Source organism: Gymnoscopelus braueri, assembly GCF_963280865.1.
Source record: "Gymnoscopelus braueri genome assembly, chromosome: 23".
NCBI classification, from domain to species: domain Eukaryota; kingdom Metazoa; phylum Chordata; class Actinopteri; order Myctophiformes; family Myctophidae; genus Gymnoscopelus; species Gymnoscopelus braueri.
In genome coordinates, this window is record NC_137625.1 from 6,781,978 (window position 1) to 6,800,304 (window position 18,327).

At 41.2% G+C, this 18,327-nt stretch overlaps 1 protein-coding gene across 4 annotated transcripts in view; it reads left to right on the plus strand.

Annotated features, from left to right (window-relative positions):
* LOC308080091 (plexin-B2-like) overlaps positions 1–18,327 on the plus strand; it is a 259,483-nt gene that overhangs the window by 221,681 nt on the left and 19,475 nt on the right. For all 4 annotated transcript variants that reach the window (XM_080421826.1, XM_080421828.1, XM_080421827.1 and 1 more), the window contains 9 exons: positions 4,128–4,264; positions 5,533–5,715; positions 7,799–7,910; positions 11,664–11,873; positions 12,204–12,287; positions 12,787–12,891; positions 15,458–15,594; positions 16,827–16,927; positions 17,490–17,719. In XM_080421826.1, coding sequence (XP_080277952.1) covers positions 4,128–4,264; positions 5,533–5,715; positions 7,799–7,910; positions 11,664–11,873; positions 12,204–12,287; positions 12,787–12,891; positions 15,458–15,594; positions 16,827–16,927; positions 17,490–17,719 — 1,299 coding nt within the window. The remainder of the gene's footprint in view (positions 1–4,127; positions 4,265–5,532; positions 5,716–7,798; positions 7,911–11,663; positions 11,874–12,203; positions 12,288–12,786; positions 12,892–15,457; positions 15,595–16,826; positions 16,928–17,489; positions 17,720–18,327) is intronic.

Consider the following 18,327-nt stretch of genomic DNA (forward strand, 5'->3'; position numbering starts at 1 on the left):
AACCACTTTAGCCCTATTTTATACCTCGGCTATTTCCAAACATTTTAGCACTTTTACTTTTGGTACTTTAAGTACATTTTTATACCAATACTTTGCTACTTTTGCTCAAGTAAATTTTGAATTCCGGACTTTTACTTGTAACAGATTACATTGTAGTATTGGTACTTTTACTTAACCCATTAAGACCTGGAACTGTGTCATTTTTAGATTTGAGCTAAAAAGCATTATTTTACACTTTGGGCTATTCAAAAATAGCAGATATACAAGCTCATAGCACGGCACCGAGTGCCGCGCTACGAGCTTGTAGATCTGCTATTTTTGAAAATTCGTGAAAATGTGTGCAAATCTTTGAATATATATATTTTTAAAGCGAACATTTTAACTCAAATCTTTGCTTCTGGGGGTCCCTGGAACAAGATATTTTGATGGGGGTCCGCGGCCAAATACATATAATTTTGGGGGTCCTTGACATGAAAAAGATTGAGCACCACTGATATAGAAACATACGTTGGGATTTAGGAGACATGTAGAATCGGCTTCAGGTCTCAATGGTTTAAGTAAAACATTTGACAACTGTTGGGATTTAGGAGACATGTAGAATCGGCTTCAGGTCTCAATGGTTTAAGTAAAACATTTGAGTACTTTTTCCACCACTGGATGCAGGCTTGTTTGTTTGCTAAATAACTTGGGGAAACGGAGAGCTGGACTTTGATGAAACTCTGTAGGAAAGGTCAGTGCGCTGCCCTGAAGACCTGGTGCAGTATTGCATTGAAAAGGACAAAGGTTCTGGCCAGATTGTAGTGAAACGTGGAGGGAATGTTCAGTAGGCTGATTAACTTTTGGGTTGAAAGGATCTAAGGTTGAGGTTACAATCAAGTGGAGAAGGCCAGCACAGATATGTAAATATAGACACCTTTTGGTTCCTGTGAGGGGAATTCTGACCAGACTCGCCTGTTTAGCATGAACTAAATATTAAACAGATGGGCATATAAGTACAGTATAGTGTCGTGTACAGTACAATCTATCACCAGTATTATGGGCATACATTTACTGTCCATGAATGGATATTCTGTATATTATGTACAGTATAGTATCAGCTAAATTACATCATTAAATGCATTTATATAGCGTCTTTATGCAAAGCACTTTCCAACGTGCATTATATACACACACACACACAAATAGCATGTTTTCATTTGTACAGTACAGTTGTAGTGGTGGTCTGCACTCTTATGAGTGCAGTCTTTCAACACATTTGACTTGTTTACCTTCCTGCCACAATATGCTAAATATTAAATAAATGTGAGACTAAGCATTGACAGATGAACTGAGCTGTACCGCCTCATGCTGTTAGGTTTTTATTTATTTAACTATGTCTCATATGTTCTTTCCACGGAATGACTTGTTAAATTTTGAACCGCCGTCTTATTCCTCCGCGTCGCTCGGTGCGATGTGCACACGTCTCTTTAATGGTCCCGCTGTCAAAGTAGGCAAACCAAAGATGAATGTAAAGATGAGCGCTGACAAGCCAATCAGATTGAGTATCCCGCTGGCAGTACGGTTGTGTACATACGTCGTTATATCGGGATTCGGGGGGTTTTGAGTTGGAAAGTTCGCAGAGGAACGCAATAGACGCCGTACTCTGAGGAATAGCAATGAATGTGTGTTTGCTTTTGCCTCACGTTTGTGTCACAGCTGGCCAAACCTTAATCAAAACGAGGTGTTTGTGAAGGCGCCGCGTGCTGCGATCGACTCCTTTTGTCCATATTCTTGACTGCTTCACGTTTACTCATTACCATTATTATTATTTGCCACCATTCAACTTGCTGCCTCATCATCATCATCATCATAACCTTTATTTCAACTCTGAGTACAGTTGAGGGGCAGGCCCTCATTTTCAATGTAGCTAAAGCTATGGAGTCTTTGAAACCGTCATCAGGTGGAAACCTTGTATGTCCAAAACTGTTACTTTATCAACAAATGGACAATGAGGAGCTGTGTTCCAATGGGTCATTGTAGTTTTATTTGGTCACAAGCTCTTGTTAATACTTTTCATTGGTTCAATATTTATAAAAACCCACTTAAACACTTTCACATAATGTTTTCAAAAGGTAGCAAAAATAGCAGATGGTCTATTTTTTCTTCTTTTGTGTGACACTGTGTTATGATGATGTAGGGCAACGATATGTTGTGCTTGCTTTATGTTGTGATCGAGGCTTTGATGTCAGCGACGCCACAGCAAACACACTGTCGTTTCTCTCTTCCTCTCTGAAGCCTGATTCATACTTTGTCGCGCGATGGTGTTTTTTGCCAAGAACAGCCGGCCTACAAGCTCACAACGTGTCGCAGGAAGAAAGTCCACGTTTTCTTACAGAAAATTATTGTGCTCTGAAAGCAAGGACCTTATTGTAAACTAGCCTGTCGTGCAGTGGTGGAAAAAGTACTAAATTTTTTTACTTAAGTAAAAGTATCAATACTGCAATATAGAAATACTCATATTTCCAATATAAAAGTATTGGCATCAAAATGTACTTAAAGTACAAAAAGTAAAAGTACTTATTATACAGAATGTCCCATTTCAAGTTTTCAAATGTATACAAATCTTCTGAAAATAGCAGATCTACAAGCTCACACAAAGTAGAAGTAGCCTATTGGAAATTGGAAATACTCAAGTAAAGTACAAATACCTCAAAATTGTACTTAAGCACAGTACTTGAGTACATGTACTTAGTTACTTTACACCACTGCTGTCGTGTCTTCAAAATCTGTTTTAACATACAGTAATTCATTTTCAATTCAATTGTCCAATGGCCTTCGCTCACTTTATCGAAGTCAGTGTGACATTCTGGTTTCTCCCCTTTTCTCTGTTTGTCGTCTTGGTTCTCTCTCTCTTTCTCTCTCTCTCTTGCTCTCTCTCTCGCTCTCTCTGTCTTCTCCCCCTCTCTCTCTTCATCTCTCTGCTCCCCCCCTCTCTGTTTGCTGGTTGGATGACAGCGTTAGCTCAGCACACAGCTAAGTGACTGGCAGTACGCTTGGACTGAGACAAGAGAGGAAGTGTGGGCCAGTTGTTCTGTCACTCCGTCCATCTCCCTGTCAGGAGAAGGTCAAATTGTTTATCTCCAGCCTCTCTGGAGGAAGGGGGGGAGAGTTGTTGTTTATCCTCAGGCTAGTTAGTGGAGTCCATGTTATGTTGTGTGGACCTCCTGTGCTAAATCACCCCCTTCAGGCCACGAAGACGGATTTTCTACTAATTGAGGGTGTGGTTTGAGTCCTGCTTTCACCAGATCAATGCACACAGAGAAATCTGAGAGAAAACTGTCTGGGTTTCTTGTCTCACATGATACTTTATATATGTGTGTGTGTGTGTGTGGGGGGGGGACTTTGCTAGCAAACTTGGTAGCAAAGTTTTACAGCAGCGTTTTAGAAGTTTTATTTTAATGTATATTTTTGTGGTATGGAATTAAGGCCCTGGTCAGACAGCTGCTGTAAAAAGACAGTGGTGCAAAGTAACTACTGTAAGTACATTTACTCAAGTACTGTACTTAAGTAACATTTTTAGGTACTTTTAGTTTACTGGATTATATCCAATTGTCTTTACTTTTACTTCTACTCCACTACATCTGAGAGGCAAATATTGTACTTTTACTCCACTACAATTATTTGAAAACTTTAGTTACTAGTTACTTTGCAGATATAAAACAATTATAAAACATACATTAACCACTTTAGCCCTATTTTATACGTAGGCTATTTGAAAATAGCCGATCTACAAGCTCACAACGCGTCACATAGCGTCTGCTATTTTCAAACATTTTAGTACTTTTACTTTTGGTGCTTTAAGTACATTTTGATACCAATACTTCTGTACTTTTACTCAAGTAAATTTAGAATTCCGGACCTTGACCTGTAACAGAGTACTTCTACATTGCAGTATTGATATTTTTACTTAAGTAGAACATTTGAGTACTTTTTCCACCTCTGAAAAAGACGTGTGTTGAATGCATCTAACACCGTAGTAAGATGGAAAACCAGTCCCGGTCCAGATTCCCTGAGCACCGGGATTAGGAACCGTGTACCTTTAACGTTGTGTTTATTGATTTGAACACAATGTCTCTTGTTGTGTCCAGGACCCGGTGCCAGAGGAGATCCACCCGGTCAGGGGTCCGGCAGCCGGTGGGACCGTCATCACCATCAACGGGACAGACCTGGACACGGCCACTAAAGATGATGTCACAGTCACCGTGGGATCCGTGCCCTGTCAAGTGTAGGCACTCCTGTCCATAACTTTGAAGGGAGAATTATTTCTTCCTGACGTTTTTAATTAAGATCAATTAGGATTAATTAACCTGTTAAGGCCCGAGGCCGATTCTACAAATGCTTTCTAAATCAATAGTTTTCAGACTTTTTCATAATTATTTTGAATAACAATTTCAAGATTTTTCAAAAATGATTTATTTTTGATGTATTTTTTTGAATAGCCAACGCTAAAATCTAAAATGACACGGATGTTTTCCTGGTTTTAATGGGTTAAGATAATTAATTCAATATTTTAACTACAACCAAATACATTAGACTAGTAGCAATGACATCTTAACAATTGTACACTGTCTGTAGTGTCATGTTTAACCTCATGAAGCCCATTCTGGCCATTATGTCATAATAGGCAAACTTTCAGCAAAAATAGCAGATTTACAAGGTCACAACGCGACGTGTTGTGACCTTGTAAATCTGCTATATTGTTTGTATACTGGGAGACCCCGGTCAACAAAGGGTTCAACCTCCATACAGTAAGCCTGATATACGGGTTTTCAGATCCAAGTCCATATTTGCAAAGCAATATAAAGGTTTAGGAATCGTTGTTCACGTGTGAAAATCTATTTACAGATTAGAAAATCAGTGTGCGAGTTGGAAAATGTATTTGCAAATAGTTTTGAGACTATTTGAGTTCCATACCACATACTCAAACTGTCGGTCTGTCTCTCTCTCTCCATTCACTGCTTCACTCGGTTGTTTTCAGGAAAATTAAACATTGACTTGCATTCATACAATCATATTAGGGGTGTGCCGATATATCGTCCCGCGATATATCGCGATACGTTTTCGTGACGATATGTATCGTTTTGGGGGGAAAAAATATCGTTTTAATTTTTTTTTTTTTTTTTTTTTTTTACAATAATAATAATCAGGCATGCAAACAGCCCCGAGGTGAAAAGGGTGACAAAATGTTGTTTTTTTTCGGGTCAGGTGTCACACTATTGCCCTATTTGGATTCAAAACGGCTATTGTAGCTGAAAAGCTACAAGTTCGCATATCTGAATAATGCAAAAACTGAATTATTTGTTTGCATTTGCTTTTTTTCCCCCCCATATATTTTTCATAATAAAAAAAGTGCGTATCGTATCGTATCGAAATCGTATCGAAGTTGTGAGCCAAATATCGTATCGTATCGTTTGGTGAAATTAGTGTATCGGCACACCCCTAAATCATATATTCTCTCTCTGTCTCTCTCTCTCTTTCTGTCTGTCTCTCCAGGCTGGGGTTTGGCAGTGTGATCACGTGTAAGACAGGCAGGTATCAGGGTCAGAAGGTCCCCTCAGAGCAGCTGACGGTGACGGTGAAGTACGGCAAGAACACCACCAAGGACCTCCCTTTCACCTTCCAGTACTATGACAACCCCAAGATACAAGACTACCACCCCAGAGACAGCTTCTTCTGGTCAGCAGAACACCTTTTACTGCTCCAGGAATTGTCATACTGTACAAATAATTGCGATTAATGATTTTTGGGTGATTGAGCTTTGGAATAAGTAAATACAAATCTTGACAGTTCTGTTTACCTTTCAGGCTTTGTAAATGCCCATAACGTAACAGAAAAAAACTCCTGCACGCTGTCTTCAAAGGAAGAACATTACTTTAATGGGAATATAACAATGTTCCAGTCTTAGACATTCATCAGGTTATCTTAAACTTTAGGATCCCTTTAAGGTCTGTGACCAAAACATTGGTTATATTCCCATTAAATGATTTTTTTTTTGTTTGCATTTGAAGACGGTGTTTGGTCTTACGCACCTGTTGTTTTCGTAGATGTGCAAAAGACTTGCTTTAGCGTGGCTCATAGCGTGGCACTCGGTGCCGCGCTATGAGCCACGCTAAAGCAAGCTATGAGCTTGTATGAGCCACGCTAAAGCAAGCTATGAGCTTGTATATCTGCTATTTTTGAATAGCCCAAAGAAGAAAAAAATCACACCCTGTGTGAAGTGGGCGGTGTCTTGCTAGCTAATCACTATACTGAATGGAGTCAACCAATCATGTACAAAAGATAAATACATTTATTGAAACACTCTTTATGATGGACGAAACCATAACTTTAAAAAAACAAATTAATGTTTTTTTAAAGTTATGGTTTCTTATATAGGGCTATGCACATGTGTCATGTGACACTGGCCAATCACAGTCCTGAATAGATTGTGATTGGCCAATCACAGCGCAGGATAATTGTACAAATTTCCAAACCTCACTTATAGGGGCGGTTTCACCGCCCAAAAATGACAGAGATGCGTTCCAGGATTGAATGTGTTAAGAATAATAATAATTACGAGCATTTGATACATTTCTGAAGTTTGTTGTCCGTCAAACTTTATTTTTTTGACATGGAAATATGTTTCTGTTAATTTCATCCAGCTGTCACTATGCAGATGAATGGGAGACGACTCTTCAACGATTATGCAAAATAATTGGGATCGGCTCAAATAACTGCGATTAGGTTGCGATTATGTAATAAACGTGACAGGCCCGGTGAGCACAGCGGGGAGCCCCCCACCCACACCCCCCGCCCACCCCTCCGTTCTGGGGGTTCAACAATACCAGTGTAATCTCCTGCAAGGCCTGTGCAATATCTACCGTATCAACTCTGTGTGGGACTCCCACAGAGTCGCCTCCGGCAGTCAGAGCCGCTGTACATTCACTGTAATATTGTGCTCATAATAACTTGTGTGGATTGGCTGAATACTTCACCATGCTTCCCTCCCCAGCCACTGGCACACGCACACGCACACACACACACACACACACACACACACACAGACATTATCAGTACATGGTCAATTGTCGCTGTACCCACGATAACGCACAAATCAAAATCAAACATAAAATAATACAGATACGATTTGTGAGGCGAGTGAGTTGGATGTTGAATGTAGTATTATCATGTTAACACATCGGGTGCCAAACACGGTCTGAACCGTGTTTGCGCAGAGTAGCGGTCCGGTGCCGAACACGGTCCAGACCGTGAAATATGTCTTTTTGTTTTTTTCGTTTTTCTCCACACGGGCGGGGCTAGAGCAGCTCTGGGAGTACCCATTGTGATCTTGAGAAGGATAGGCCAGATAGATCACCGGAAACAAAAACATGGCTCCCATCCACTTCCTGTCTATTTCCTTCTTTAAAACACCTATATCTCCGAATCTGTTTCCGGTGGGGAAAACCGGTCATGCGCGATGCGCGATCCCCCCCCATTGTAACTCGCGAGTGAAATGTTATCGTTCCAGGCTGTAGCCAGGGTCATCGCGCAACATGAATGGATGTTTTTTTTTACATGGATTTGCTCCTCGTGGAGTCTAGAGCCTTAAACAGCAAAACGCAGTCAATGGGGAGAATGCTGGCACCCAACGTAAGTTGTTATGAAAAAATGCTGGCACCCAATGTGTTAATGTTCATGCTGATCGATTGAACTTTCAAAAAATGATTTGTTTGTCTTCCTGTGTCGTCTGTGTGTGCATGTGCTGTGTGTGTGTGTGCAGTGGAGGCAGGAAGATTGTGGTGGAGGGGAATGGGTTCGACCTCATCCAGAGAGCAGCCATGAAGGTGGTTCCATCCACTGATGACTTCTCCCAACCGCTCTCCTCTACAGAGGTACGTTACTGATCTCTGTGAGCTTGGAGTAACTCCAGCAAGAATTTCATTTTGCCTATGACGATTTTTTTTCGAGGACTACCTTTTTTCACTGATGAAAAACGAAGCTACAATGACTAAAACTAAGACTAAATATATTTAACATTTCGTCAGCAAATAAAAACTAGACTAAAATGTTAGTGAGGGACGAGAGATCCAGTAGAACTAAGAGATAAGTCATTTTATGCTTGGTTGCGCTCAGTGGTGGAAAGTAACAAAGTACATTTACTTAAGTACTGTACTTAAGTACAATTTTGAGGTATTTGTACTTTACTTGAGTATTTCCAATTTCCAATACTTTTACTTCTACTCCACTACATCTCAGAGGCAAATATTGTACTTTTACTCCACTACAATTACTTGAAAACTTTAGTTACTAGTTACTTTTCAGATATAAATTATGATGAAATATACATTAACCACTTTAAACCTATTTTATACATAGGCTATTTGAAAATAGCTGATCTACAAGCTCACAACGCGTCGCATCGCGACGCGTTGTGAGCTTGTAGATCTGCTATTTTCAAATATTTAGTACTTTTACTTTTGTTACTTTAAGTACATTTTGATGCCAATACTTTTGTACTTTTACTCAAGTACATTTTTAATTCTGGACTTTTACTTGTAACAGAGTATTTTTATATTGCAGTATTGGTACTTTTACTTAAGTAAAGAATTTGAGTACTTTTTCCACCACTGGTTGCGCTCGGGTGTTGTGCTCTGATAATAGCCGATCTGCAACACATTTTGTTGTCGACTAAATCAACTGTAGATAAAACTAGACAAAAACTAAAAAAAATCAAACTAAATGGAATGTTATTCAAAAGACTCTGACTAAAACTAAATACAAATTTGCTGTCAAAAATCAACACCGCTGGGGACACATACAATGTAGTTAGTAGCAGCATTAATTGTAGGGCGGTAGTGACTTAGTAGGGTTAGAGCGGCCGTCCTGGAATCGGAAGGTTATCGGTTTGATCCCCGGCTTCTACTGGTTTAGAGTCGACGTGTCTTTGAGCAAGGCACCCTACTGCACCCCCACGGTAACTGCTCCCAATGAGCAGGTTGGTGCCTTGCATGGTTTCCTTCGCTGTGTGTGTGTGTGTGTGTGTGTGTGTGTGTGTGTGTGTGTGTGTGTGTGTGTGTGTGTGTGTGTGTGTGTGTGTGTGTGTGTGTGTGTGTGTGTGTGTGTGTGTGTGTGTGTGTGTGTGTGTGTGTGTGTGTGTGTGTGTGTGAATGTAATGCACATTGTAAAGAAGTTTGGATAAAGGCACTATGTAAACGCTCCATTTACCATTTATAGGCTTTGTAGTTAGGTTTAGCTTCCTCAACAATAAAAGAAGATAGAAAGGTAAGATAACAGTAATAAAAAAGGACTAATAAAACAAAATAACCGCACAGACGGGCAATATCAACAATCCTGTAATATAATGTATATAAAAGTCACAGTCAGCCACAGTAAGTGGCTCCAGTGGAGGCTGTAAAGTGAAGTCAACATTGTAGAGTTCAGTATAATACTGAAGTACTCAGATGTTGTATTTAAGTAAGCAATACCACAGTGTAAAATACTTTGTTACAAGTAAAAGTCCTGCATTCAAAATCCTACTTACCCTCCCCACCCCGACACCTCTTTGTTTTGAGCGCACGCCCTCAGGGTGTGTGCTGTACGTTCAGCGTCCCAGGGCGAGATGAGTAAATGTGGAATGTTGTGGGTTTTATACATCGAACTTGCTTTTATTCTAAGTGCTATAAATCAGCTCCACCAACCTGTGTGGGGCTCCTGGGAGCTGCAGTCGTAACCTCCTTTTGCACACAGCTCTTTATGTACACTGGCCTATTTGAACAGTTTAAATGTACTGTAGTATGTTTTTTATGTGTCTATGCCTTTTTTATTTGTGTATCCTTATTTGTAGCTTTGCTGGCAGCGAGATTTTTTTTTTGTGATCAAGTTTTTATTTTATTTTATGTACTCATAGCTGGAGGATTGAACAGCTGCACAGTACTACGGCCATTTGACAATTCCAATGCACATTTCAACTGCCCAACAAGGGGTTCTTATTTGTCCCTCCAGTAAAAAAAAATCCCCTACTCCTTACCCCCACCCTACATGGCCCACAGGTTGAACAAGCATAGACAGGAAAAAGAAATGAGTATATAAAATAAATACAAAAAATGATATTAACACATTCCATGCCAGACGTTAATCTCATAATGTACTCACCAGTGCCAACGTGTTATTGTTGTTTTGGTTTTTTTTCACGTCGCCATAGACCTTGTTAAAATCCTTAAGATTGAGCTGTGCACTGTTTGTAAACATCGCCGACATCTCACTGATTCTACCAGTGAAAACCACGTGTCAAACGGAGCTCCATTGTTGTAGTTAGAACGGTTTACGTTAAACAGTGATATGCGAGGAGAAAAAACTACAAGGAGAAAATTGAGTTTCAGTTTCGTCATTAGAACGAGGGCCGACGGGATCGGCAAAACCGGATCCCAAATAATTCCGTTTCCGGTGGTCAAACCGGAACCGGAAATGGATCAAAAATCTCCGAAAGTGCACTTTTGGTGAAATCAACGCGAACCGGCGGTTCGCGTAGATCTACGCGAGTGGCACGTGGCGGCTTTAAATAGGTTCGCGTAGATCTACGCGATTGGCACTCAATGTGTTAATACAGCAAAGAACCAAAACAAAACCAAAAAGAAAGAAAAAAGATAAAATAATAATAATAATCAAAACTGTAAATGTATATCATGTTAACTGGCAGCGAGACTTTTAAGGATAGCTACTGTATGTCTTTCTGTCTACTGGCTGGATTGCCATGGAATTTCCCGCGCAACTTCATGACGACCACTAGAGATTTTGGTGACCTTTCTGTTTGGCCTAAAAAATAAAAAGAACACTCTTCAAGGTTGAGCCCTTATTTGATGACCCCATGGTCTTTCCACCAGCGCCGCCCTTACGGCCTGGTCACACCAGCGTGTTGGCAGGAAACGACCTGTCCGCGCTGGTCTCTACGTTCCATTCCTGAACGAGGGCCAATGGGTTCAAGTGAACGTCCACAGATGACAGGGACCAACTCATGTTGACAAAGGTCAGGGCGCTGAACCCTGGTTGGTTGGTGTGGGACCCACACCAGGGGGTCCCCAGCAAAATTTGGCGATACAGCGTCACAATCATTTTAACCACTTTTATCATTATCCATACGTTGGCTATTCAAAAATAGCAGATATACAAGCTCACAGTGCGTCACTTCGTGCCGCACTGCGAGCTTGTACACCTGCTATTTTTTTATAAAAATAAATATCTTTTAAGTATTAAAGGAGAATACCGGACAAATTAAGTGTCGTCTTTGATGTCTCGTTACTCACCTATTGACGTGAAAAGTGGCGTTCTTTTTTTCCATCGATTCCCCTGTCGTCATTTTTTAAACCCCCTCCGTTGTCATAATGGGAGCGCGTGGGTTAGGGAGATTCGTCTATTATAACCGATGCAAAGTTGTTTTTTTCTCTACTGCTAGTCATTGTGGAGTCTCATGATAGTCAAACATGAGAGTAGCTAGCCTGAGAGGCTAGCGCTACTGCCGAACGACTTAACACTGGTTGCTTGTTTCAAGAACCTGGCAACACGAGTTGCCAGGTTCTGGAAAGAAACAAGCACTTAATTTGTCCGGTATTCTCCTTTAAGAATTCTCTCTCTCTCTCTCTCTCGCTCAGTTCATTGCGGAGGTGTTGAGTCAGAATGATTCCTTCCTGGAGTTCTACTCTCCGGCGGTGGCCCGCAACCTCGAGAGCCAGTCCTTCAAGACCACCCTGATGCTGGACAACGTCGAGGAGGAGCTGAAGGGCTTCGAGTACCACCCCGACCCCACCTTCGACAAGCTGTCCAAGAACATCATCACTGATGCTGGCATCATCATCGTCACGGTAACCACACCCACACGTACACACATTATATCACTGAGACCAGCGTCAACATCTGCCAAAAATGTCCAAAATGTTTCCAACTACAAGCTCCCAATGGGTCGCAACTTTCATAAGACTAAGTATAAAATAGGGCGTACATTTTTGAAAAAAAGCATTAAAAGGCTGTCTTATTTTGTCCACACATAGAATGTTGTCATATTACTCGAAATGTACTGTACCACATAGCTACCGTACGTTTATTACTGACAGTATCTGGTACAATATTCATGACATGAGTCACAGTACATACTTACTGTCTGTCTGTCTGTCTGTCTGTCTGCCTGTCTGCAGGGTCGAGGGTTCTCCAAAGCGATGACCGCCCCAGAAGCCCAGGCGTTTGTGGGCGACACCTTGTGTCACGTTAACATACTGCAGGTACACAGCATGTCTTTTACTGTCAGCGCCATTAACTGATTCACTGCCAATCACGTAGATCTACGCAAACCTATTTAAAGCCGCCACGTGCCAATCGCGTAGATCTACGTGAACTAAAAATAATAATCCAATTTGACCCAAAGACCAAGGAGATATGATTTTTCGAAGATCTAGACTCCTATCCACTTCCTTGTTAACTTAAAACTTAAAAATTCTGTATCTCGGCTCCTGAGTCCTTTTTTTTTTTCAATGAAAAATCTCTGGCACTGGCTAAAAAAATATAAAAATACCTCTGGCAGTTAATGGGTTAATATTACGTTTTCAATACATATTTGGATTGAAACATTTTAAGTGGCATTGCCTACTACAATGTATCACCCTGTACGCAGTGCAAATAAATGCTTTAAATGTGCAGGAGGAGAATTTGTTTGTAGAATGGATAATGAATATTAGAGCTGTGTGCGTGTGCATGTGCGTGTGTGTGTGTGTGTGTGTGCAGGAGGAGAAGTTGTTTGTAGAAGCTCCGTCTCCAAAACCTATAGGAACCAGCAGGAAGAAACGGCAACGTAGAGACACCACTAATGCTGACTTGCTGGACCTAGTGGTAAACACACACACACACACACACAACTACAGGAAAACACACTAGAAGGTCTTTTCACACGGGAAGAGACGCAACACCCACGTTCTCGCTCGGACCCCGCCGGGTCGCACTGTGGCACGTGTGTGATTGTGTTTCTACGCGGCACACAGAGAAACGTTCAACAACGTTCAGCTGTTGACACGTGTGGGCGTGTGAGCGAGACGAGCACGAACGCAACAGTTTCACGTCTGTCAGATCGCCTGTCAGATGGCCCTACCAGAACACACTCGCCTCTCAAGTTGACTGCGTTTACATGGACAATATTTCTTCATTTAGAATGAAATCATTCCGATCAGAGATGCCAATTTAACTGTTTTACATGGACGCTGAATAAACGTAATCCTCGTTTACATGCCTCAAACATTTCATCGGAATATGACTTTTGACATGCACGAAGTGGTTCTGCCCGCAACTGTCTGATTCCCAGACTTCCTCTCTACCCACTCTTCTACGACCACCGTTATACCCCTTAGAGAGTCTATCTATCTATCTATCTATCTATCTATCTATCTATCTATCTATCTATCTATCTATCTATCTATCTACTCACTCAGCTACAACCACCTTTATACCCCTTAGAGAGTCTAAGGGGATCTATCTATACTGTATCTATCTAGCTATAACCACCTTTATACCCCTTATACCAGGGGTCTTCAACTGGAGGTCCGGGGACCCCTAGGGGGTCCTCAGAGATACTACAGGGGGTCCGCCAAATCTTTGTGTGATTTTTACATTAACCACTTCAACCCAGCATCCCTATTCTGAGGTGAACTTTTGCCAGAAATAGCCGATCTACAAGTGCGTGCTTGTAGATCGGCTATTTTCGACAAAGAGGTTTGGTGTAGAGGGGGAAAAAAGCAGACCAAGTACAGAGTGAAAGGTCAAGTTTACTTAGTATTGACAGTTTAAGTGGTCTATGAAGCTATCTATGAAATCTATGGAAAACATTTTTTTTATACAATATATAATGTGTGTCCCGGCTTCATCTCTCTCTCAGCCAAAGGGTCCTTGGTCTGAAAAACGTTGAAGACCCCTGCCTTAGACTTTGTGAAAAGTGTTAGCTGATATAGTGTTGGTAGAAATCCCTTCGGTTGAAAATACAGGATTTGTGTTGCACAACGAGCTGGTGTGATGAAGTCTATGTTACATGCACGCTGACAGACACGCCTCCCGGGGTGCTGTCAATCACACACACCCACCAGGGTGCTGTCAGTCATCTTCTGAGTTGTCTGTGATGTGGGGGGAAAAAAAACATGCTCACCTCCCACTGCTTCTTATTGGAGAAAACACACGCACGCGTACGTACAGGCGCGCACACACACACACACACACACACACACACACACACACACACACACACACACACACACACACACACACACACACACACACACACACACACACACACACACACACACACATACACACACACACACACACACACATACACACACAGAATATCATCCTGTCAACACAGAGCAACATGGTTCCAACGCCAGTATCCAATTAAATCTCTAAAACTAACAGTCAGAAATGTATTAACTTACTGATTAAAAAAGGTACTCGGGTTGCACAGGGGAAAAGTGCCTGCCCACTACCGCAGAGTCTAGGGGTTCCAATCCACCGCGGGACATCCAGCCATCCAGACATTTGGCCAAATAAAAATAAATAAATAGAATAACTATTTTTACTCTATATACTTATTGGACAGGGGTCCCCTAGGGCAGTGGTTCTCAACCTTTTCAGGCTGCGACCCCCCAAAATAATCATATTTCATCTGGGGACCCCCCAAAATAATCCTATTTGAACTGGGGACCCCCCAAAATAATCCTATTTGAACTGGGGACCCCCCAAAATAATCATATTTCATCTGGGGACCCCCCAAAATAATCATATTTGAACTTTGGACCCCCCAAAATAATCACATTTGAACTGGGGACCCCCCACCCTGATAAGGACTTTGTAGGATTTGTAGGAGTTGAGGCATTACATTTAGTTTGACTCAGTTCTACAGATAAAGCTCATTGCGAGACATTGTGAGCTTGTAGATCAGCTATTCCCCCCCCCCCCCCCCAAAAAAGACCATTTCTGCATCAAAAGTAATCAACAAACTATACTATAAAAACTACTCAACATTGGCCAAATTGTCAAATAATATAAGAAAGAAGCAAACATTTTGAAAACAGCCGATCTACAAGCTCACAACGCCTCGCACCACGAGGCGTTGTGAGCTTGTAAATCTGTACAATACCTGCACAATATTTATTTGTGGAACCGAGTCAAACAAAATTGAATTCCCCAGCTCCTACATTCCAAGCGCTTATCAGGGGGGGGGGGGGTCCCCAGTTCAAATATGATTATGTTTGTTGGGTCACGGCCTGAAAAGTTTGAGGAACCACTGGACTAAACTATGTGAGGAACGAATCATTGGAAAGAATCTTTTGAAGAGGACAAAATGATTGGAACACTGAGCTGAAGGATTATTCCCATCATCACTAATGTACTAATGTGTGTGTGATCCTTTTAGGTGAAGTTCGGTCACGGGGAGTGGACGGTGGGCTCGGTGTACTACGCCAGGAAGGACGAGGTGCCTCTGGCCATCATTATACCTGGAGTCATACTGCCTATGCTGCTGTTCATCGCTGTGTCTGTGTACTGCTACAGGTATGAGGCACGCACGCACGCACGCACGCACACACGCACACACACAGTGGTGGAAAAAGTACTCAAATTCCATACTTAAGTAAAAGTACCAATACTGCAATATAAAAATACTCTGTTACAAGTAAAAGTCCAGAATAAAAAACGTACTTGAGTAAAAGTACAAAAGTATTGGCATCAAAATGTACTTAAAGTACCAAAAGTAAAAGTACTAAATATTTGAAAATAGCCGATCTACAAGCTCACAACGCGTCGCGATGCGACGCGTTGTGAGCTTGTAGATCTGCTATTTTCAAATAGCCTAGGTTTAAAATAGGTTTAAAGTGGTTAATGTGTGTTTCATTATATCATAATTTATATCTGAAAAGTAACTAGTAACTAAAGTTTTCAAGTATATGTAGTGGAGTAAAAGTACAATATTTGCCTCTGAGATGTAGTGGAGTAGAAGTAAAAGTATTGGAAATTGGAAATACTCAAGTAAAGTACAAATACCTCAAAATTGTACTTAAGTACAGTACTTAAGTAAATGTACTTAGTTACTTTCCACCACTGCACACACACCTGCATTAATGCATGTGTCTGGGTTTATATAAGATCTGAAATGTTACATTTGTAATTGCTTATATGGATTATGAATGTTAAATAAGACAGGGGGTAGCAGTTAGTAGGTTTTGCTTCTTCCTACTCCTTTTTGAACATGTTGGGGATGATCAATGATCGCATTTTAAATGTTTTTTTGTTGACTTTATTTGTATTTTATTTCTATATTGTGGCTTTCATTGTTCTTGGTTCTTGTTGTTTTTTTTATCTGCAAGTTCAAAATAAAGTTTATCAAATCAAATCAAATATAACAGTTGGGTTAATGTTGTGTTTATGTTGCTATTGCTTCTATAGTATTTACAGTATACAAGCTGTTTTACATTGTGTATTATTATTGCATTGATTCTCAGCCTGTGGGCCATGAGGATATTGCAAGTGGCCCCCAAATAATTGTCAACACCCTACAATTTTATTGTGTGTGTGTGTGTGTGTGTGTGTGTGTGTGTGTGTGTGTGTGTGTGTGTGTGTGTGGGGGGGTGTGTGTGTGTGTGTGTGTGTGTGTGGGGGGGTGTGTGTGTGTGTGTGTGTGTGTGTGTGTGTGTGTGTGTGTGTGTGTGTGTGTGTGTGTGTGTGTGTGTGTGTGTGTGTGTGTGTGTGTGTGTGTGTGTGTGTGTGTGTGTGTGTGTGTGTGTTAGGAGGAAGAGTCAGCAGGCAGAGAGAGAGTATGAGAAGGTGAAACATCAGTTGGAGAACCTGGAGGAGAGCGTTAGAGACCGCTGCAAGAAGGAGTTTACTGGTACATGAAATGCCCACGTTTGTTTTACTATACTTGTGAGGGCATCAACATTTTAAGTAGGCAATTTTGTGAATGCCATTTTTAAAAATTTCTAGACATATTTAACCATAAGCTTAACGCGGCACGACGCGTTGTGAGGTTATAGTTAGGCTGTTTTTGGTGTGCAGCACCGACGCGCAGCTTATTATAACTCAAGCCTGAGTGTTGGTGCACTCTCACAAAAAAACAGCACGTCACCTAATGGCTGCGGTGTGAATATCTGCTGAAAACCTTGTATGTCCAAAGCGGTTACTTTACAGGAAATGCAAAAAAGAACCTGCGTTCCAATGGATCCAATGTAGTTATTAGTCACAAGCTCATGTTAATACCTTTCATTGGTTAAATATATAAAGATAAAAAATGTATATACAGTATGTATAAAAATATCATTTTAGCAATTTTTTCGTGATTAACAAAGTAGGGCATTAATAAAAAAAAAAAAAAATGGAGACACAAGATTTCTGCCCGACAATATGGTAAATTGTCTCCGTTGATTTGACCCTTGACCTCTCCTCCCGGGCAGACCTGATGATCGAGATGGAGGACCACACCAGTGAGCTGAGCGAAGCGCGCATCCCCTTCCTGGACTACAAGACCTACACCGACCGCAACTTCTTCCTGCCGTCCAAGGAGGGCGACAACGACCCCATGATCACCGGGAAACTCAACATCCCAGAAGGCCGCAGGGCCATCGTCAACCAGGCCCTCAACCAGTTCTCCAACCTGCTCAACAGCAAGACATTCTTGATCAATGTGAGTTTGACCTGCAACCCCCCCAGTGGTTCTCAAAGTGGGGTCCAGGGACCCCCAGGGGTCCTTGAGGGGGTTTCCAGTAAAATGAGTTAACCCATTAAGACCGGGAACGCATCTGTGTCATTTTAAGATTTCTTATGCTATTCAAAAATAGCAGATATACAAGCTCATAGCGTGGCACCGAGTGCCGCGCTATGAGCTTGTAGATCTGCTATTTTTGAAAAATCGTGAAAATGTTTGCAAATCTTTGAATATATATATTTATTTTTTAAAGCGAACATTTGTAACTCAAATCTTTGCTTCTGGGGGTCCCCGGAACAAACTATTTGTTATATTTAAAATTTGTATATAATTTTTGAGCGTTGTAGCCGCTCCTATAAGTGGGGTTGGGAATTCGTCTTTCCCTGTACTGTGATTGGCTGACTCTATTCACACCCTTTTCGCCGTACCGTGATTGGCTGGCTCTATTCAGACCCTTTGCTTTGATTGGCTAGCGAGATGCATGATGAAATAATAACCTATAAATAGCACCACGCACTTCAAAAAAACATTTTTTTTTTAAAGTGAGCTTCCATCACTGTGATGACCACTGTTGTTTCTAAATAACA